This window comes from Symphalangus syndactylus, chromosome 13, assembly GCF_028878055.3.
Source record: "Symphalangus syndactylus isolate Jambi chromosome 13, NHGRI_mSymSyn1-v2.1_pri, whole genome shotgun sequence".
Lineage (NCBI taxonomy): Eukaryota > Metazoa > Chordata > Mammalia > Primates > Hylobatidae > Symphalangus > Symphalangus syndactylus.
The window spans coordinates 35593270-35616361 of NC_072435.2; the positions used below are offsets into that span (position 1 = coordinate 35593270).

The 23092-nt window shown below is 44.0% G+C and overlaps 1 protein-coding gene across 7 annotated transcripts in view; it reads right to left on the reverse strand.

Moving 5' to 3' along the window:
* Positions 1 to 464: 464 nt before the first annotated feature.
* Positions 465 to 23092, reverse strand: part of LOC129460776 (zinc finger protein 266) — a 29509-nt gene continuing 6881 nt past the window's right edge. For 4 of the 7 annotated variants that reach the window (XM_055239101.2, XM_063616014.1, XM_063616015.1 and 1 more), the window contains 6 exons: positions 7834 to 7987; positions 6977 to 7059; positions 6246 to 6372; positions 5569 to 5649; positions 3514 to 3602; positions 465 to 2584 (listed from right to left, as the gene is read on the reverse strand). In XM_055239101.2, coding sequence (XP_055095076.1) covers positions 1142 to 2584; positions 3514 to 3602; positions 5569 to 5649; positions 6246 to 6372; positions 6977 to 7059; positions 7834 to 7858 — 1848 coding nt within the window. In that variant the 5' untranslated portion in view covers positions 7859 to 7987 and the 3' untranslated portion in view covers positions 465 to 1141. Of the gene's footprint in view, positions 2585 to 3513; positions 3603 to 5568; positions 5650 to 6245; positions 6373 to 6976; positions 7807 to 7833; positions 7988 to 23092 lie in introns of all 7 variants that reach the window. The other 3 variants (XM_063616018.1, XM_063616019.1, XM_063616017.1) reach the window with 2 other exon arrangements.

Consider the following 23092-nt stretch of genomic DNA (forward strand, 5'->3'; position numbering starts at 1 on the left):
CCTCATGTAAGGTATAAACATTTAATGAAATCTCTCCACATTCCTAATAACAGAGCCTCAGTCCACTCTGAGTCACTAAATGTTGGGTGAGGTCACATTTATGACTTTCACAGTAAAAGAAACTTTCTTGACGGCTTTTGATTTTCACAGGGCCTATCACCACAAGAGTTGGAAGTGAGTATTAAGATCTGATGAGCACTTACAGACTTCTTCACATGTCCTAGATTCATAGAACGTCTCTCCTGTGATTGCTTTTGTGTTTACACTAACACTAATGATAGCTAATGAATGGAAAAAATAATCACAAAAAAATTTCATTATGTTTGAAGAAAGCTTAAAAATTTGTATTGGTCTGCAATCAAAGCCATCCTGGCCTGTGGGTTGGACAAACTTGATCTAAAGCTTTTCTCAAGTACCTCACAGTATTAGTTTCCTAGGGTTGCTGTACAAAATAACAGACTGAATGATTTAACCAAGAGAAATTTATTGCCTCACAGTTCTGGAGCCTGGAAGTGCAATATCAAGGTGGAGACAGGGTTGGTTTCCTCTGGAGACCATAATGAAAGCATCTGTTCCAGGTCTCTGTCCTTGGCTTGTAGATGGCCATCTTCTGGTGGATCCACACAGTCTTCTCCATGTGTATCCTTCCTTCACTTTCCCTTATAGGGACACCAGTGATGTCAGATTAGGGATCGAACCTAACAGCCTCATTTGAAGTTACTCACCTGTTTGAAAACCTTATGTCCAAATAGTTATAGTGTAAGGAACTAGGACTTAGGGCTTACAAATATGGAGTGCAGCATCATCCAGACCATACCATTTAAATTGCAGGGTTTCTCTCCAATGTGAGTTCACATATGCACATTAAGTTTGTGGGATTCAGAAATGTATTCCCAGATTCTCTACATTCATACGGTTTCTCTCCAGTGAGATTTCTGATGTGTTTGGTAAGGCTTGAGAATTCAGTGAAGTCATTTCCACATTCCCTGACGCAGGGTCTTCTCCACTGTGAATTCATGTGCGTTCATTAACACCTGAGATACAAAGTTGCTTCCACATTTTTACATTCATAGGGTTTCTCCCCAGTGAGTTTTCATGTCTTCAGAGAGAACAGGGACACCTTTAGGTTTTCCCACATTCCTTACACTGACAGTCTCTCATCTGCATGCTTTCTTTCATGATTTCGAAAGGAACTGGAAGAACTGAAGGCTTTCCCACACTCCTTACATTCATAGGGTTTCTCTCCAGTGTGAGTTCGTTCATGTAACTGAAACGAATTGGAGTAACTGAAGGATTTCCCACACTGTTTACATTTGTAGGGTTTTTCTCCAGTGTGGATCCGCATGTGAAGGTTAACACACGTGGGAAACTTAAAGGCTTTGCCACATTCCATACATGTGAATGGTTTTTTGGCACTGTGGGTCCGCATGTGATTATTAAGACTGGAGGAATGTGTAAATGCTTTCCCACATTCCAGGCACTCAAAGGGCTTCTCTCCAGTGTGAATTCTCAAATGTCCACTAAGATTTGAAGAAATAGCAAAGGCTTTCCCACATTTGACACATTCAAAAGGCTTCTCTCCAGTGTGAGTTCTTGTATGTTCACTAAGGCGAGAGGATCTGGCAAAGGCCTTCCCACATTCCTTACATTCATAGGGCCTCTCTCCACTGTGAGTTCGTGCATGCTTAGTAAGGTCTGAGTTCTGAGTGAAGGCTTTCCCACAATCCTTACATTTATAGGGTTTTATTCCAGTGTGAATTCGAAAGTGATCACTGAGGCATGAGGAATTTCTAAAGGATTTTCCACATATCTTACATTCAAAGGGATCCTTTGCAGTGTGAGTTTTTAAATGTTCAGTAAGTTGAGAAGATCTAGTGAAGGCTATCCCACATTCCTTGCATTCATAAGGCCTCTCACCCACATGAATTTTCATATGTTGACTTAAGCAAGAGGAAACAGTGAAGGCTTTCCCACAATCCTTACATTTATAAGGTTTCTCTCCAGTGTGAGTTTTTCTGTGCTGAGTAAGTTGACAAGACCTAGTGAAGGCTTTCCCACACTCCTTACACTCATAGGGATTGTCTCCAGTGTGGGTTCCCATGTGAATATTAAGGTATGCAGAATATCTAAAGCCTTTTCCACATTCCTTACATTTGTAGGGTTTTTCTGAACTGTGAGTTTGTATATGCACAGCAAGGTCTGTGGAGTGAATAAAGCCTCTCCCACATTCCTTCCATTCATGGAGACTTTCTCCATTGTGAGTTCTGAAATGTCCCTGAAGGTGTGAATGATTAATGAAGGATTTTCCAGAGTCACCGCAATCAAAAGCTTTCTCTCCTGTGCACGTTCTCTGGTAAACATCTGGGGTCAGGCTGAAGGCTTTTCCACACTGACTAAACACAGAACGTTGCTCTCCAGTAGGGGTTTTCTTGTGCAGAGTAAAGAAGTCTACTCCATACAGATGACACTCAAATGTGTTCTCACTGTTTTCAGTTCTCACATGTGTCTTAAGGCATGAGTGTTCACTGGAGACATCTCCACATTGCTTAACATCATTGACCTCCCCTCCGTTGTGGCTTCCTATCTGTTGATAAAGGAATGAATTATGATTAAAGGACCGTTCAGATTCACTAACAGAGTCCACTCGTCTGAAGAGAGGAACACTGTGATTATTTTCATGTTTACCATTTTCATTACACACATATAAGTACTGCCCTTTTGATTGATTTCCAGTGGAATGATGAAAAGCTCCTGCCAGGCTGTGCCATCTACTCTAATCTCAAATGTCTATAGAGTTTTATGAAATTGTTTTAGAAACTCACTATCTACAAATGTGTACTTAAGGGGAACTCTAAAACACTTAAATGTTGGCTGGGCACGGTGGCTCACGCCTGTAATCCCAGTGCATTGGGAGGCCAAGGTGGGCGGATCACCTCAGGTCAAGAGTTCAAGACCAGCCTGGCCAACATGGTGAAACCCTGTCTCTACTAAAAATACAAAAACTAGCCAGGCATGGTGGGACATGCCTGTACTCCCAGCTACTCAGGAGGGTGAAGCACAAGAATCCCTTGAACCCAGGAAGTGGAGGTTGCAGTGAGCCAAGATCATGCCACTGCATTCCAGCCTGGGCAACAGAGCAAGACTCTGTCTAAGAAAAAAACAACAGTAAGCGTCAAGCTAGGTTTCAAGCATCCCCAAGTCATCGTATTCTGAGTCTCTCTCCAGAGTCATTATCACTCTTGGGAATGCTACTTATCTCAAAGAGCTCTCATTCTGCTAATTTTTTCTTCTTTTAATGTAGTTAAATTAATTTAGTTTTTAGAGCCAAGATCTCGCTATGTTGACCAGGCTGGTCTAGAACTCCTGGCCTCAGGTAATCCTCCCACTTCAGCCTCCCAAAGTGCTGGGATTACAGGTGTGAGCCACCATTCCCAGCTTTATTCTGATTTTCTATAATGGAATTCCCAATCATCTCTAAATGTGAAAACTAAGACGTATCCTTGTTAATCTTACCATTTGAATCCCACTGGAGGTTGGCTCCCCCAAAACATCCTGCTGAAGGGCTGACTCTTTGGTTTTAAGTTGCATTTTCCATTCTAAAGCTAAAGAGAAAAAGAAATGTAAGGGTTTGGAGACATAAAGGGTAGACGGAGCTGAAAATGAGAGGGATCGTTTGTATTTGTTTTCTTTTTTTCTTTTTTTTTTTTTGAGATAGTGTCTCACTCTGTTGCCCAGGTTGGAGTGCAATGACATGGTCTCAGCTCACTGCAACCTCTGCCTCCCAGGTGCAAGTGATTCTCATGCCTCAGCCTCCTGAGTAGCTGGGACTACAGGCACGTGCCACAACACCCAGCTAATTTTTGTATTTTTAGTAGAGGCGGGGTTTTCACCATGTTGGCCAAGCTGGTCTCAAACTCCTGACCTCGTGTTCCACCTGCCTCAGCCCCTCAAAGTGCTGGGATTACAGGTGTTGAGCCACCGCGCCCGGCCCCTGTATTTGTTTTCAAATTAAACATGGTAACAAACAAACACAAAGACAGATTTGAAGACTGTATATGGAAAATTTGGCAATAATAAGGATATAGCATCAAATTTTTACATAGTTTACTACAGACTGATTCAATGAAAATTATAAACTGATGGTGAACACAAAGAATATTACCATGGAAGGAAAGTTGAGGAATAGGACAATAAGCACACATCAAAACAAGGAGCTTGTTGTTTTTTTTTTTTTTGAGAGAGAGTTTCACTCTTGTCACTCAGGCTAGAGTGCAATAGAATGATCTTGGCTCACTGCAACCTCTGCCTCCCGAGTTCAAGCAATTCTCCTGCCTCAGCCTCCCGAGTAGCTGGGATTACAGGCACCTGCCACCACGCCCAGCTAATTTTTCCATTTTTAGTAGAGATAGGGTTTCAGCATGTTGGCCAGGCTGGTCTCGACCTCCTGACATCAGGTGATCCTCCCACCTTGGTCTCCCAAAGTTCTGGGATTATAGACATGAGCCACTGGTGAGCCACTGTGCCAGGCCTTTTTTTTTTTTTCTTTTTTGAGACAGAGTCTTGCTCTCTCACCCCGGCTGGAGTTCAGTGCCATGATCTTGGCTCACTGCAACCTTCGGCCCCTGGGTTCAAGCAATTCTTCTGCTTCAGCCTCCCTAGTAGCTGGGACTACAGGATTGTGCCACTACGCCCAGCTAATAGTTGTATTTTTGTAGTGATGGGGTTTCACCATGTTGGCCAGGCTGGTCTCAAACTCATGACCTCATGTGATCTGCCCGCCTCAGCCTCCCAAAGTGCTGAGATTACAGGTGTGAGCTACCACACTTGACCCAAAACAGGAACTTTTAAAGAAGAAACCAACGGGTCCTATCACAGAAAAGAATGAGTAGACAAAGCATAAGAGTATGAGAAGTTGAAGATTTCTTAACTTCTGAGAAAGAAATGGCCTACCTAGGCATGGTGGCTCATTCCTGTAATCCCAGCACTTTGGGAGGCCAAGGCAGGTGGAACACTTGAAGTCAGGAGTTTGGGACCAGCCTGGCCAACGTGGTGAAACGGTCTCTACTAATAGTACAAAAAATTAGCCGGGCGTGGCACACACCTGTAGTCCTGGCTACTCGGGAGGATGAGGCAGGAGAATCACTTGAACCCGGGGGGCTGAAGTTGCAGTAAGCCAAGATCGCATCACTGCACTACAGCCTGGGTGACAGTGAAACTGTGTCTCAGAAAAAGTAAAAATAAAAAAAATATGGCCTCAACATTGTGAGATGAAGCACATCTTAAAAAGTTTCCTCATTATGGCTGAGCACAAAATTAGCCAGGCATGGTGGCATGAGCCTGTAATCCCAGCTACTCAGGAGGCTGAGGCAGGAGATCAGGAGGCTGAGGCAGGAGAATCACTTGCACCTGGGAGGCGGAGGTTGCTGTGAGCCGAGATCGTGCCACTGCACTCCAGTCTGGGTGACAGAGTGAGACTCCATCTCAAAAAAAAAAAAAAAAAAAGTTTCCTCATTATACTTAAAAACATACTGAATTTATTGACCAGCGCAGTCCTTCGTGAACACTCACCTTGGAAATCACCTCTCTGCGCTGTCCTAGACTCTTCTTGTTCCAGCCAAGAGATCAGGCTGGGTTTGAAGAGCTGACATCCTGTGCACAGAGAAAGATACATTACCAGAAGAGGCTCATGCAAGAGATGATAAATCTTTCCAAAACTCAGGAGCTACAGTTCCAATGGAAGCAGTGAAATTATTTTAAAAGGGCTAAAAATGCAAATATCATCTGTGTGTGCCCCCAAAATATTGGTGATCTCTGATCCCTAACGCCGAAATCCAGGCTGATGTACATACTTACAAAGCACTAAGACTTTGATCCAAATAGGAAGTGAAACAAAGAGATCTTCATTCTCATGAGAAACAACTATACGTCTCATTCTTCAACATTATAGCACATCAGATTCATGAGAGCTTGTTAAAACACAGATGACCGGGCCCCTGTTGCAGAGTTTCTGACTGAGCATGTCAAAGCTGGAGACTGAGAACGTACGTCTCCAACAGTGCTGGTGATGCTCTTGATCTGACACCACATTTTAAGAACCACCAAGTAGATGAAACCCTACTAGGGCAGGGACTATGTCTGTTATTTCCCATTGTGTTCAGAGTTGCTATCACTGATGTGCAATACAGTAAGTACGTAACATAATCTGTTCTGTGCCACAGCAGGCTACAAGGGATGAGTAGTCTTACCTACTGTGGCCAAATTCTTGTAGTTCTCTAGCATCACATCTCTGTAGAGGTTTCTCTGAGTTGGGTCCAGTAAAGTCCATTCTTCTGGGGTGAAGTCCACAGCCAGATCATCAAAAGTCACTGAATCCTAAACCATCACACACATGCTGGCTTGAGCCACAAAACATGTCTACCAGTGTTCACTGCAAAATGCAATACCTACAGAGTCTGAGGGCTCACATTGCCCACCCCAGAGTCCACTGGTCCCAGGAGGTCCTCTCTATCCACACTCACTCACTGTCAGTCCCCTTCAGTGACATGGCTTGAATGGCACTTCTTACACATGATCGTATCTAACACAACCAGACAGGGAGGTCATCTGATTTCCCTCCACTGCAGCACACTCTTGAGCAGATGCTAGATAAACGCTGATGAATGGATAAATTATCTCAACAAAGGATACTTTAATGTCTCTTACCATGTATCAGAACACTCAACAAAATAAAAACTATGGAGTTGGGACCATGAGGAAACACTAACTAATCAACATTGAAATACTGGGATGACATTCAAGGCAAACCCTCACCAATATGACAGGCTCCACTCCTTCAGGGAATTAAACTAGGGACTCAGTCCTTGAAGGAGGCTTTATTTGCTTTAAGAAGCTCTGGAGATAATTCTGTGTAGAAGGAAATGTGTCTACCTGGTGACGCCAGTATGATATTTTGGAGAAGGATACACTTCCTGCATACCTGATAACAATTTGTCAGACAGTCAGCCACCACCCTTTCTACTTCTGTCTTTTCTTGAAGGCAGACTGGGTCCCTGTAAAGACCTCATGGAAAAGAACAAGGCATGAGAACCCAGGGCCGACCATAATTCCCCCATTCATATACCCCAAAGTCATTCCATCCTACTGTGAGATTCCCATATACTCCTGCACGCTCAAGAAAACACACACATACACACTACCGCTATCAATTCCAGGGCAGTCCTGCCTCACCTAAAGGCAAAAAAAAGGATGGTCAGCCATGCTGCCCACTGGGAAAAGGGTAACAGTCTTATTTTACAGATAAGGAAACTTAACCATGGAAATACACAGCACCTCTTCCCAAAGCACACACAGCAGGGGTCTGATGAAGCATTCTGGCTGGGCGTGATGGCTCACACCTGTAATCCTAGCACTTTGGGAGGTCAAGGCGGGCAGATCACTTGAGGTTAGGAGTTCGAGACCAGCCTGGCCAACATGGTGAAACCCCATGTCTACTAAAAATACAAAATATTAGCCGGGTGTGGTGGCACACGCCTGTAATCCCAGCTACTCAGGAGGCTGAGGCAGGAAAATCGCTTGAACCCGGGAGGCAGAGGTTGCAATGAGCTGAGATCATGCCACTGCACTCCAGCCTGAGCAACAGAGCAAGACTGTCTCAAAAAAAAAAAAAAAAAAAAAAAAAAAAAAAAAAAAAAGAACAAAGCATTCCCTAGCCCACATCAGCACCTCAGAAATGAAGCTGCAGCGTGAATGATCAGGCACAGGCCACTGGACTCCATACTGTGTGGGGGGACACCTAAAGCAGGGTATCTGAAAATGAACAGAAACAGGACTTACCATAGGACAAATCAGTGGCTGCCATCCCACAGGGCTGACGGCTAAATGTGCTTCAAAGCACCTTTCCTTAACTCCAAGGATCACTCCAGGACAGCTTAGGAATCTACGTGGACAGAGGTAACCTCCATTCTCTTTATCCAGGGTTAATGGTGTCCTGTTTGTATAAATCATTAATCAACAAGCATCACTTATCAGTCATCAGATATCATTAGCACTCTCTTTGCAGAGCATATAGGTGAAAGCCACTGAAAATGGTGTACACTACAAATATTAGGAATACCAACTTCCACTACTGAGGAACAGTGTGTGTCAGAAGTCACACTAGCAGCTTTATATACTCAATTATCATTACCACCCTTTACAGTAGATATCAATGACCCCTATTTGATGAAGAAAAAACCAGGCCGGGCGCAGTGGCTCACGCCTGTAATCCCGGCACTTTGGGAAGCCGAGGCGGGTGTGTCAGTTGAGGTCAGGAGTTCAAGACCAGCCTGGCCAACGTGGTGAAACCCCATCTCTACTGAAAATACAAAAAAATAGCTGGGCGTGGTAGTGCACGCCTATAATCCCAGCTACTGAGGAGGCTGAGGCAGGAGAATCGCTTGAACCTGAGAGACAGAGATTGCAGTGAGCCGAGATCGCACCACTGCACTCCAGCCTGGCAACAGAGTGAGACTCTGTCTCAAAAGGAAAAAAAAAAGAAAAAGAAAAAGAAGAAAACCTACATCCAGACAACACTTGGATTTGGTCCAGAATCATCCAGTTTGGAAGTTGTGAACCAGGACTTGAACACAGGCAATTTTGTCCCTGACACCCAATCTGTGGCTCTTACTTTACCACATGACCAGAGTTAGTCTAAACCTGCACAGTACAACACCACGGTCACTACCCACATGTGTTATTGAACACCCACTCCATATAAACCGAGCATGACCGAAGAATAAAATGTATTTTAATTTAATAAAATTTATAAATTAAAATTTAATAAAAATTAATCACAATCTTTAATAAATCAAACACAGAACAACGGTGCAAATGCTGATTGACAGAATGGAATCTGAATGATGAAAATCACTGAAAACTGAACAGTTCATTATCCATGAACCAGATACACCCCCACAAGGACGCTACAGCCTTTATTCTACGAATGAGAATGCTAAAACTCTGAAGTCACACTGGGTTACAGAAACCCCATGTCTAGACTCCTGGTGTAGATTGTACCCACTACCATGGGTTTCAAACTGGGGATCCGTAGGCTGAAGAGGGCCACAAATGTATTTAATTTGGTGAAATCTAAACCAATTATGTTATTTTAAACTTGAAATATAATTAATGTACAATTAAAAGTGCAGATCTTAGGTATTCAGTGGATGAATTTTGACAATCGCATACACTTGCATAATCAAAAGCCTAAACAAGATGTAAAACATGTTCGTCTCCCCCTGAAAACCTTCTTGCCCCTTCCAGTCTATCCTTTCACTCTCAACTCCAGATAAGCACTCTGTGATTTCCTTCATTTAGCAGACACGACACTGGACAGGTAAATTAGGCAGTGTGCTCATCTCTCGCAAATGTACATCCTATCTTCATTTTTCTCTACTATTTAAATAACATGAGATAAAAATTCTAAAATCTCCCACTGCAACTGTGGACTTGTCTATTTCTTCTTGTGTATCTGTAATGTATACTCCTTTATACATCCTGTAACAACATTACTGGGTAGATAGATACACACATTGAACTTTCATATTTTTGGAGCAACAAAACCTTTTTTTTTTTTTTTTTTTTTTTGAGATGGAGTCTCGCTCTGTCACCCAGGCTGGAGTGCAGTGGCGCAATCTCGGCTCACTGCAAGCTCCGCCTCCAGGTTCACGCCATTCTCCTGCCTCAGCCTCCTGAGTAGCTGGGACTACAGGTGCCCACCACCACGCCCAGCTAATTTTTTTTTGTATTTTTAGTAGAGACGGGGTTTCACCCTGTTAGCCAGGATGGTCTCGATCTCCTGACTTTGTGATCCACCCACCTTGGCCTCCCAAAGTGCTGGGATTACAGGCGTGAGCCACTGCGCCTGGCCACAACAAAACCTTTTATCATAAGGAACTCTGCGTGTCTCTAGGAATGTTCTCGAATGATGCTGGGTGACACTACAACCTGCTTTTCTTTGTGGAGTCTCTGTATCTCATGGGCAGCCTTAGGTATCTTTGGGTGCCAATGTTCCCCTTGACCTGGCATGGAGCCTAAAGGCACCCAGTGATGGCTGGACAGACAACTGAGATCCTTCTCAACACTGTTAAAGTACACCCAGACTACACAGCCCCATCACAATTCATAACGCAATACGCATCGGAGTTCTGAGGAAATGTATTGAACTACTCAAAGAATGCAAGGGTGACAGGAATACTGTCTCCTTCTATGCACTTAGCCACCACCCATGGCCTGTCTGCATACCAAAGACTGGTTTCCCCTGGCCACCTGATGTGGATATTTAATGCTCTCAGTCTTGTATCCTTACTGGCACCGCAACTTCCTCTGCTCATGAGCACAATAGCAAGGGTTGCCTGCATTCCAGAGGGCTGCTTCCTGCTTTCCTTGAGTCCGATGACTAGCTCTAGTACCCACTAAAAGTGCAAAGCAGAAGCACTACAGCCCTGCTAAAGGCTGACCCTGAAGGGGGCAGTACTAAACGAAAATCTTCCCAGTGGCAGAACTCCAGGCAGTGTATTGGCCTGCTTCTGGGTCTGGAGTAAGAGTTGACAAGATGCATGCATACACATACACAGATTCATCAAAAGTTGCCGATGGCTTGGCAGGATGGTCAAAAATGTGGGAGGAACCAGAGTGGTAACAAGGAAACCTGGGAAAAGGTATATGGATGGACCTCTCTGAAAGGAGAGATTGTGTCCCATGTGAATGCCTACCATGATCCACTAGAAATACGGCAGAAAAAATCACGTGCTCTAAAGATACCTGTTACTTTTCCTAGCTACCTCAGTGCTTGCTCAGTGGGCCCATTAAAAAATGTTCATTACAGCAGGGATAAAGGCTATGCGTGGGCTCAGCAATAAAGACTTCCCCTTATCAAGTCTGACCCAGCTAACATTACTGCTGGGCCTAATCTCCTGAAAGCAGAAATCAACACTGAGCATACAATACGGCACCATTCCTTAGAGGAGACCAGCCAGCCATGCTGTAATGGGCCCTCTTCTATCAGGAAATTGTCAAAGACTCATCCTCACCAGAACAGACTCGTTCTGGTGTGGATCTGCCTTTTGACTAGTTAGGCTTCTGCTGGCACCACCACCCACGGACTCACAACATGCTTTATCAGTAGTCATGGCCTCCACACAACAGAGTTTCTAAACAAGCAAAGCATTTCACTGCAGAGGAAGTGCAACAATGGAAGCATGTCCTTGCAATCAACTGGTCCCATCACACACCCCATCACTCAGAAGCAGTGGATCTACATGAAAAGTGGAATCGCGTACTGAAAACTCAGTTATAGGGCCAAATGGGGGACAACCCTTAGAGAGGCATTCTGACTCATAGGTCAAGGTGTACGCTTTGAGTCATAGAGCCTTCCATGGTACTGTCTCCCTAGAGCCTGAATACATGGGTCCAAGAATTGATGAGTAGGCTGGGCACGGTGGCTCATGCCTGGAATCCCAGCACTTTGGGAGGCCGAGGCAGGTGGATCGTTTGAGGTCAGGAGTTTGTGACCAGCCTGGCCAACATGGTGAAACCCCGTCTCTACTAAAAACACAAAAAATTATCTGGGCATGGTGACACATGCCTGTAATCCTAGCTACTTGGAAAGCTGAGGCAAGAGAATGGCTTGAACCTGGGAGGCGGAGGTTGCAGTGAGCAGAGATTGTGCCACTGCACTCCAGGCTGGGCGACAGAGCAAGACTCCATCTCAAAACAAAACAAAAAAATAGAATTGATGGGTGAAGGTGGAATTAACTCCACTGACAGAAGTTTGCTTTTATTCCCAGCAACTCAGAGCACTGCTAGTCCGGAGATCTTCTCAGACCCTAGTGGAAAATGCCTCCTCCAGGGGGCACGGTTATGGTTCTAATGCAATGGAACAGGAGATAGCCACTTGGCCCTTTTGGGCTTCATATACCACTAAACCAAGAGGCAAAAAAAAAAAAAAAAAAAAAAAGGAAAAAGAAAAGTTAATCTACTGGCTGGAGTGGTTAATCCCAATTATCAAAGGAAAACTGTGGCACTGCTAGACAATTGAGGCAAGGAGGATGAAGTGATGAAGTGTAGAACCTCCGAGTACTTCTATACTCCATAGAAAAGGTTAGCAGAAAACCACAACTGAACGAAAGCAGGACAACAGAGGACTTGGACTCTGGGTGAACGAAGATTTTGATCGCTCCTCCCTGGTACAAAACCCGGAGCAGCTGAGGTTCAAGTGGAGGGCAGGGAAAATATAGAATTAGTCACTGAAGAAGTAAACCGTGGACATCAACTACAACCTCAAGACCAGTGACAGAAACAAGAAATGTAGTTTTGCACGTTTTCTCTCTGCTTGTTATACGTATGTGTGTTTATATCCATGTGTTTATTTATTTAAATGAACCATTTACTTCTATCTTTTTCCCACTTTTATTTTATATACACATTATTAGAGGTTACATTTATAATTTTGTCTTTAAGAAACAGAATAGTTAGAATGGGACTAAATTTGAGGAGTAATTGACATGGCATGCTGTGGGAATACAAAGGACTGTTTGAACTGTGCATCTTCTCACTTTGGGGGTGGGTGAGAACTTCTTCCCTCATATCTTCTTAGGTAGGAATATAGACTTGTTTAATTATTCCAAAGAAATTCCTATGTGTGTAGGAGAGTGCATATCAATGGTAAAGAACCAAAGAGTGAAATATGCCAGTTAGCTGTTTATTTATCTCAGCTCCAATACCCCCATCGCCTTTGTCTTAGTTAAAACTTCCCCTGTCTGTGTAGCTGTTTGTTTATAAGGCCTGCTTGTTCCTCACCTCACTGGCCCCAAATCCAACACATCTCACAGCTGCTGAATACAGTGAAACTTAGTGGCCAACACCAGAGTCATATAAATAAGACCTTTCCTTTGCACAACCAGTCCACAACCCCCAAAGGAAGTCCTGAGGGATAACGTCCATGCACCTTAATAAAGCAAGGCCCAACAGGTCCTCTCTCTCATTCCTATCCCGCAGGTTGAGCACCCGGCTGTCTCTGGACTTCCATCAGCCCCTGAGAGCAGCCTCCCATCCCGGGGATCTGTGAGTAGGAGGATGCTTCTGACATTTCATGTGTTTTGTTGTGCTGCCTCCTCTACATCTTGCCCACCCAACACACTGGAATGTAACCCTCCTCCCCGTGTGGGTAGGGCTAGAATTTGCAGCCACTCTTCAGAGAGAGAGAGAGACCCCCTAGACCAAAACAGAGGAAAATATATTCAGTGTGGTGAACAGGGTGTGTGGTCACAACCCGAGGGACACAAGACCAGGCCTTCAGATTGCTCTTGGCCGGCTTACTACCTGGCCCACTCACATGGCTGATGCCATATGGGAGGGCTCCACAGCCTGCTGGGGTGCCTCTCTGCTGCTGTGCATTGCTGCCTGTTGTCTCTGTGGAGCACTGCCAATACTCCCATCCCTAAATTGGGTGGGTCCTCCAAAGTCTAAGTGCTCCCTAGGACTCACCAACTGCTACCCTTAAGAGGGCAAGAAGGGCACAACAGTCACTATCCAAGGCTGCTGTCACTTCCCCAAATAGGAACTGCTGGGCTGGAAAGAAGCCAACTGTATTCCCAAGGCCTCACTCTGGCATGACAGGCGTGGTACTGAGAGGCAGAAGGGGTAAAGCAGGTGCTGGGCCAATCAAAGGGTCAGCGGAGTGCAAGAGGAAGACCGGCATTCTGACTGCCCACTGAATGGAGAAGCAGTACGGACAAGGCCACCAGACTTTCCACCCTGACAACAGTAGCAACCCCTTCACTGGGGAGATAACGGAACCTTGCTGGCAAGGCTGCTGCCGGGGTCTGCTATCCCCAGGACACTGCCTTCCCTTGCATATGGTGCTCTACGCCCCCACCCTGATGAGGTCAACTGGGCATCCTAGAGAGAAAGGCAGCTGCCTACAAAGGGGTCAGATGGGAAGCACAAATGGACGCCAGAGGACCAGGGGCCACTCAGGACCACCGGGAGCTTGTCAGGTAAACAAAGGAAAAAATATTTTAGCCACCTGGAGATACAAGCCATTCTGAAGATTTTACTTAGAAGAAAAAAGAGAAGGAAAGAGACTGATTGTCTTGAGGTCTGGAGTTCCCAGTCCTCTATTGCCTAGAAGTACTGGGCTAGCATTACTCCTCCTTCTTTTCCTCTTATCAACCAGAGACAGAAATTCAGAACCCTTCAGGCAGTTAAAAGCCTAAGAACAAAAAAAAGAAAAAAAAAAAGGACAAAAAGCCTTGAGATTTAGGAGGTTACAAGTTCAAGAACAAAAAAAAAAAAAGAGGAACTTTTTGGACTTTAAGTACTAAGCAAATGCCAGGCCTAACAAACATAATCCCGCTGGCCCTAGATTACTTAATGATTTAAACACAGACCATGAGACATGGGGAAAAAATAAAAGGTAATTAGACTTTAACATTTGGTAAAATGTATCAATTAACAAAACTGCATAGGCCTACTCAATCTGAGACTCAAATTACACTTATACCTGGGGATCCCACTAAATTTAAACATTGTGCTCCCTAAAATCTTAAAAGGGTAACTAAATACAGGAGAAAAAAATAGGTATGCCTTGCTTTAACTGTAGCCTTGCTTAAATTTCCCATAGTCATAGTACCCATCGCCCTAAAATATTCCATATTAGGTATAAATATGCTAACATACAAGATGGCCGAATAGGAACAGCTGCAGTCTACAGCTCCCAGTGTGAGCAACGCAGAAGATGGATGATTTCTGCATTTCCAACTGAGGTACCGGGTTCATCTCACTGGGGTTTGTCAGACAGTGGGTGCAGGACAGTGGGTGCAGCACACTGAGCGTGAGCCAAAGCAGGGCGAGGCATCACCTCACCCGGGAAGCACAAGGGGTCAGGGAATTCCCTTTCCTAGCCAAGGAAAGGGGTGACAGACGGCACCTGGAAAATCGGATCACTCCCACCCTAATACTGCGCTTTTCTGACAGTCTTAGCAAATGGCACACCAGGAGATTATATCCTGTGCCTGGCTCGGAGGGTCCTACGCCCACGGAGCTTCACTTATTGCTAGCACAGCAGTCTGAGATCAAACTGCAAGGCGGCAGCAAGGCTGGGGGAGGGGCGCCTGCCATTGCTGAGGCTTGAGTAGGTAAACAAAGCAGCCAGGAAGCTCGAACTGGGTGGAGCCCACCACAGCTCAAGGAGGCCTGCCTGCCTCTGTAGACTCCACCTCTGGGGGCAGTGCATGAGCCAATCAAAAGGCAGCAGAAACCTCTGACAGCTTGGAAGACAGTAGTGGTTCTCCCAGTACACAGCTGGAGATCTGAGAACAGACAGACTGCCTCCTCAAGTGGGTCCCTGACCCCCGAGTAGCCTAACTGGGAGGCAACCCCCAGTAGGGGCAGACTGACACCTCACACGACTGGGTACCCTGAGACGAAACTTCCAGAGGAACGATCAGGCAGCGACATTTGCTGTTCACCAATATTCGCTGTTCTGCAGCCTCTGCTGCTGATACCCAGGCAAACAGGGTCTGGACTGGACCTCCAGCAAACTCCAACAGACTTGCAGCTGAGGGTCCTGACTGTTAGAAGGAAAACTAACAAACAGAAAGGACATCCACACCAAAACCCCATCTGTACATCACCATCATCAAAGACCAAAGGTAGATAAAACCACAAAGATGGGGAAAAAACAGAGCAGAAAAACTGAAAACTCTAAAAATCAGAGTGCCTCTCCTCCTCCAAAGGAACGCAGCTCCTCACCAGCAACGGAACAAAGCTGGATGGAGAATGACTCTGACGAATTGAGAGAAGAAGGCTTCAGACGATCAAACTTCTCCGAGCTAAAGCAGGAAGTTTGAACCCATGGCAAAGAAGTTAAAAACCTTGAAAAAAGATTAGACAAATGGCTACTAGAATAACCAATGCAGAGAAGTCCTTAAAGGACCTGATGGAGCTGAAAACCATAGCACGAGAACTACGTGACAAATGCACAAGCTTCAGTAACCGATTCGATCAACTGGAAGAAAGGGTATCAGTGATGGAAGATCAAATGAATGAAATGAAGCGAGAAGAGAAGTTTACAGAAAAAGCAATAAAAAGAAACAAAGCCTCCAAGAAATATGGGACTATGTGAAAAGACCAAATCTACGTCTGATTGGTGTACCTGAAAGTGACGGGGACAATGGAACCAAGTTGGAAAACACTCTACAGGATATTATCCAGGAGAACTTCCCCAATCTAGCAAAGCAGGCCAACATTCAAATTCAGGAAATATAGAGAACGCCACAAAGATATTCCTCGAGAAGAGCAACTCCAAGACACATAATTGTCAGATTCACCAATGTTGAAATGAAGGAAAAAATGTTAAGGGCAGCCAGAGAGAAAGGTCGGGTTACCCACAAAGGGAAGCCCATTAGACTAACAGCTAATCTCTCGGCAGAAACTCTAGAAGCCAGAAGAAAGTGGGGGCCAATATTCAACATTCTTAAAGAAAAGAATTTTCAATCCAGAATTTCATATCCAGCCAAACTAAGCTTCATAAGTGAAGGAGAAATAAAATACTTTACAGAGAAGCAAATGCTGAGAGATTTTGTCACCACCTGGCCTGCCCTGCAAGAGCTCCTGAAGGAAGCACTAAACATGGAAAGGAACAATCGGTACCAGCCACTGCAAACATATGCCAAATTGTAAAGACCATCCAGGCTAAGAAGAAACTGCATCAACTAACGAGCAAAATAACCAGCTAACATCATAATGACAGGATCAAATTCACACATAACAATATTAACCTTAAATGTAAAAGGGTTAATGCTCCAATTAAAAGACACAGACTGGCAAATTGGACAAAGAGTCAAGACCCATCAGTGTGTTATATTCAGGAAACCCACCTCACATGCAGAGATACACATAGGATCATAATAAAGGGGTGGAGGAAGATCTACCAAGCAAATGGAAAACAAAAAAGGCAGGGGTTGCAATCCTAGTCTCTGATAAAACAGACTTTAAACCAACAAAGATCAAAAGAGACAAAGAAGGCCATTACATAATGGTAAAGGGACCAATTCAACGAGAAGAGCTAACTATCCTAAATATATATGCACCCAATACAGGAGCACCCAGATTCATAAAGCAAGTCCTTAGAAAACTACAAAGAGAATTAGACTCCCACACAATAATAATGGGAGACTTTAACACCCCACTGTCAACATTAGACAGATCAATGAGACAGAAAGTTAACAAGGATATCCAGGAATTGAACTCAGCTCTGCACCAAGCGGACCTAATAGACATCTACAGAACTCTTCACCCCAAATCAACAGAATATACATTCTTCTCAGCACCACACAGCACTTATTCCAAAATTGACCACAAAGTTGGAAGTAAAGCACTCTTCAGCAAAGGTAAAAGAACAGAAATTGTAACAAACTGTCTCTCAGACCACAGTGCAATCAAACTAGAACTCAGGATTAAGAAAATCACTCAAAACCGCTCAACTACATGGAAACTGAACAACCTGCTCCTGAATGACCACTGGGTACATAAAGAAATGAAGGCAGAAATAAAGATGTTTTTTGAAACCAACGAGAACAAAGACACAACATACCAGAATCTCTGGGACACATTCAAAGCAGTGTATAGAGGGAAATTTATAGCACTAAATGGCCACAAGAGAAAGCAGGAAAGATCTAAAATTGACACCCTAACATCACAATTAAAAGAACTAGAGAAGCAAGAGCAAACACATTCAAAAGCTAACAGAAGGCAAGAAATAACTAAGATCGGAGCAGAACTGAAGGAGATAGAGACACAAAAAACCCTTCAAAAAATCAATGAATCCAGGAGTTGGTTTTTTGAAAAGATCAACAAAATTGATAGACCGCTAGCAGGACTAATAAAGAAGAAAAGAGAGAAGAATCAAATAGACGCAATAAAAAATGATAAAGGGGATATCACCACCAATCCCACAGAAATACAAACTACCATCAGAGAATACTATAAACACCACTATGCGAATAAACAAGAAAATCTAGAAGAAATGGATAAATTCCTCGACACATACACCCTCCCAAGACTAAACGAGGAAGAAGTTGAATCTCTGAATAGACCAATAACAGGCTCTGAAATTGAGGTAATAATTAATAGCTTACCAACCAAAAAATGTCCAGGACCAGATGGACTCACAGCCGAATTCCATCAGAGGTACAAGGAGGAGCTGGTACCATTCCTTCTGAAACTATTCCAACCAACAGAAAAAGAGGGAATCCTCCCTAACTCATTTTATGAGGCCAGCATCATCCTGATACCAAAGCCTGGCAGAGACACAATAAAAAAAGAGAATTTTAGACCAATATCCCTGATGAACATCGATGCAAAAATCCTCAATAAAATACTGGCAAACTGAATCCAGCAACACATCAAAAAGCTTATCCACCATGATCAAGTGGGCTTCATCCCTGGGATGCAAGGCTGGTTCAACATACGCAAATCAATAAACGTAATCCAGCATATAAACAGAACCAATGACAAAAACCACATGATTATCTCAATAGATGCAGAAAAGGCCTTTGACAAAATTCAACAGCCCTTCATGCTAAAAACTCTCAATAAATTAGGTACTGATGGGACATATCTCAAAATAATAAGAGCTATTTATGACAAACCCACAGCCAATATCATACTGAACGGGCAAAAACTGGAAGCATTCCCTTTGAAAACTGGCACAAGACAGGGATGCCCTCTCTCACCACTCCTATTCAACACAGTGTTGGAAGTTCTGGCCAGGGCAATCAGGCAGGAGAAAGAAATAAAGGGTATTCAATTAGGAAAAGAGAAAGTCAAATTGTCCCTGTTTGCAGATGACATGACTGTATATCTAGGAAACCCCATCATCTCAGCCCAAAATCTCCTTAAGCTGATAAGCAACTTTAGGAAAGTCTCAGGATACAAAATCAATGTGCAAAAATCACAAGCATTCTTATACACCAATAACAGACAAACAGAGAGCCAAATCATGAGTGAACTCCCATTCACAATTGCTTCAAAGACAGTAAAATACCTAGGAATCCAACTTACAAGGGATGTGAAGGACCTCTTCAAGGAGAACTACAAACCATTGCTCAATGAAATAAAAGAGGATACAAACAAATGGAAGAACATTCCATGCTCATGGATAGGAAGAATCAATATTGTGAAAATGGCCATACTGCCCAAGGTAATTTACAGACTCAATGCCATCCCCACCAAGCTACCAATGACTTTCTTCACAGAATTGGAAAAAACTATTTTAAAGTTCATATGGAACCAAAAAAGAGCCCGCATTGCCAAGTCAATCCTAAGCCAAAGGAACAAAGCTGGAGGCATCATGCTACCTGACTTCAAACTATACTATAAGGCTACAGTAACCAAAACAGCATGGTACTGGTACCAAAACTGAGATATAGACCAATGGAACAGAACAGAGCCCTCAGAAATAATGCCACACATCTACAACTATCTGATCTTTGACAAACCTGACAAAAACAAGAAATGGGGAAAGGATTCCCTATTTAACAAATGGTGCTGGGAAAACTGGCTAGCCATATGTAGAAAGCTGAAACTGGATCTCTTCCTTACACCTTATACAAAAATTAATTCAAGATGGATTAAAGACTTAAATGTTAGACCTGAAACCATAAAAACCCTAGAAGAAAACCTAGGCATTACCATTCAGGACACAGGCATGGGCAAGGACTTCATGTCTAAAACACCAAAAGCAATGGCAACAAAAGCCAAAATTGACAAATGGGATCTGACTAAACTAAAGAGCTTCTGCACAGCAAAAGAAACTACCATCAGAGTGAACAGGCAACCTACAGAATGGGAGAAAATTTTTGCAATCTACTCATCTGACAAAGGGCTAATATCCAGAATCTACAAAGAACTCAAACAAATTTACAAGAAAAAAACAACCCCATCAAAAAGTGGGTGACGGACATGAACAGACACCTCTCAAAAGAAGACATTTATGCAGCCAAAAAACACATGCAAAAATGCTCATCATCACTGGCCATCAGAGAAATGCAAATCAAAACCACAATGAGATACCACCTCACACCAGTTAGAATGGCAATCATTAAAAAGGAAACAACAGGTGCTGGAGAGGATGTGGAGAAATAGGAACACTTTTACACTGTTTGTGGGACTGTAAACTAGTTCAACCATTGTGGAAGTCAGTGTGGCGATTCCTCAGGGATCTAGAACTAGAAATACCATTTGACCCAGCCATCCCATTACTGGGTATATACCCAAAGGATTATAAATCATGCTGCTATAAAGACACATGCACACGTATGTTTACTGCGGCACTATTCACAATAGCCAAGACTTGGAACCAACCCAAATGTCCAACAATGATAGACTGGATTAAGAAAATATGGCACATATACACCATGGAATACTATGCAGCCATAAAAAATGATGAGTCCGTGTCCTTTGTAGGGACATGGATGAAGCTGGAAACCATCATTCTCAGCACACTATCGCAAGGACAAAAAACCAAACACCGCATGTTCTCACTCATAGGTGGGAATTGAACAATGAGAACACCTGGACACAGGAAGGGGAACATCACACACCGGGGCCTGTTGTGGGGTGGTAGGAGGGGGGAGGGATAGCATTAGGAGATATACCCAATGTATATGACGAGTTAATGGGTGCAGCACACCAACATGGCACATGTATACACATGTAACAAACCTGCACGTTGTGCACATGTACCCTAGAACTTAAAGTATAATAAAAAAGAAAAATAGATATGCTAATAAATAACAAATTAAAATTAAAATGAGACTTTGACACTTACAAATTGGCTTGATAAAATGGGACCCCATGGATAATCAGTTAAAATATTTCACATGGCCCAATGTAAGTTACAACAGGGCCTCAAGGATTAAAACTTCTATAAAACCTAATTAATGAAGGGGTGATTATCCCTACTGCTTCTCCATTTGACAGCCCAATTGTGCCTGCTCTTGAATCTGAAGATGAAAATAAAGGGCACCTCATGCTGGATTACTACAGCCTTCATATTGTGGTTCCATCCATCAAGGCGCCCACACCCAATATTATTAAAACTCCTGATTCTATTCAATAAACAACCAATAACTATTGTGCTTTTAATTATAAATTTTGCCAACATGTTTTGTTTTGTTTTTTTCTGAGATTGAGTCTTGCTCTGTTGCCCAGGCTAGAGTGCAGTGGCGCAATCTCGGCTCACTGCAACCTCTGCCTCCCAGGGTTCAAGTGATTCTATTGCCTCAGCCTCCCGAGTAGCTGGGATTACAGGTGCACGCCACCATGCCCGGATAATTTTTTTTTTTTTTTTAAGTACAGACAGGGTTTCAGCATGTTGGCCAGGCTGGTCTTGAACTCCTGATCTCAAGTGATCTGCCCGCCTCGGCCTCCTAAAGTGCTGGGATTACAGGCGTGAGCCACCACACCCGGCCTGGACAACACACCCTGTTCAGTGCCTATTTCAACAGCCTCTCAGCTGCAGCTTGCCTCTCCCTCCAATGGGACACAACACACCTTTTCCAGGCTACCCAACAGATCTGTCATCACGTAGGATCTTTGCAAACAAGATCTTTACAACATCCACCTTCTCCAGGAACATAGGTATGCACTGCACCAATAACAGCCTTCCCCAAGGAAACTCTTGACATGGTCACTAAGGGGAAGTAATTCCAGTACCTTTTAGTAATTTTTGGGTTCTGGTTGCAACATATTCCTGATTTACAAATTATAATTTAAATTAAAATCAACAAGCATTCCTATTAATGCCTCGAAGGAAAAAAAAAGAAAATGGGGGAAAAAAATCAACTTCCTAAAAGGACCTCCTTCATGCTAGAGAGACTGGCAACTTTTTAAATGCCTGCTGGAGTCTCTGGATCACTTATGATGGTCATTAGCTGCCCCAGGCCCTCTAGGAGAGACACTGCCCCTCCTGACTTCCTGTTATTCACTAGTAAAACAAGTGACTGGCCATCTACTGGACTCTCCTGGAAACAGATGATCTCACAGACCTGAGCCTGTGATCCTCCTATGCAGCTGCCCACTGTGCTCTGGGTCAGGGAAACAACCCTCCACAAGCTCTGCCTGGCCACTGAGGGTTCCTTAGGCCACGATGAAGCCAATCTCAGGCTCTCGGGTCTAATCTACCCGCAGGCGGCAGTGGCTTCCCCTGTCTTCAGTCCCTTGCCTGATGCCAGGGTGCTGAAGGAGGTCACTCCTCCCTCCCCCAGGTCCCCTGACTACCTGGAAAGCCCCTGGGATTAACTAAGTGAACAGTAATGGGAGTTCATAGACTGTGCAAAGGCCACTGCTGACCATCGTAAGTGATGGGGCTCAGCGGAATGCTGCTGTGTTCCATCCCTTAGCCAGGATGTCCCTAATAAAGGACAGGACCCAAGAAACAACATGCCTGGCCAAACTTCGGGCAGCTGTCTTAGCACTGGATGCCTGGGTCAACAAACCGTCCCACCTTCTTCATGGTTACAATAAACTATTGGGTCATTACCTAAAAATTGTCCCTTTCAAGGTGGGAGAAAAAAAAACAAACCCTGGGAATCTCTTGTCTGACAGATACCCAAAATATAAAGCAAAATCCCACATCTCTCCATACACTAAAGGCCACAATATGAGGCCTTGCCAGGACACTACTTATTCCCTTCGGAGTTACAGACATTATTAGTAACCTAGATATATGTTTCACTTCTTTTTTGTCAATTTAATTTTTTTTTAAGAGGCAGGGTCTTGCTACGTTGCCCAGGCTGGTCTCAAACTCCTGGGCTCAAGCAATCCTCCCACTTCGGCCTCTCAAACTGCTGGGATTACAGGGGTGAGCCACTGTGCCCAGCCCATGTTTCATTTCTTTTTTTTTTTTTTTTTTTTTTTTTTGAGACGGAGTCTTGCTCTGTCCCCCAGGCTGGAGTGCAGTGGCGCATCTCGGCTCACTGCAAGCTCCGCCTCCCGGGTTCACGCCATTCTCCTGCCTCAGCCTCCCGAGTAGCTGGGACTACAGGCG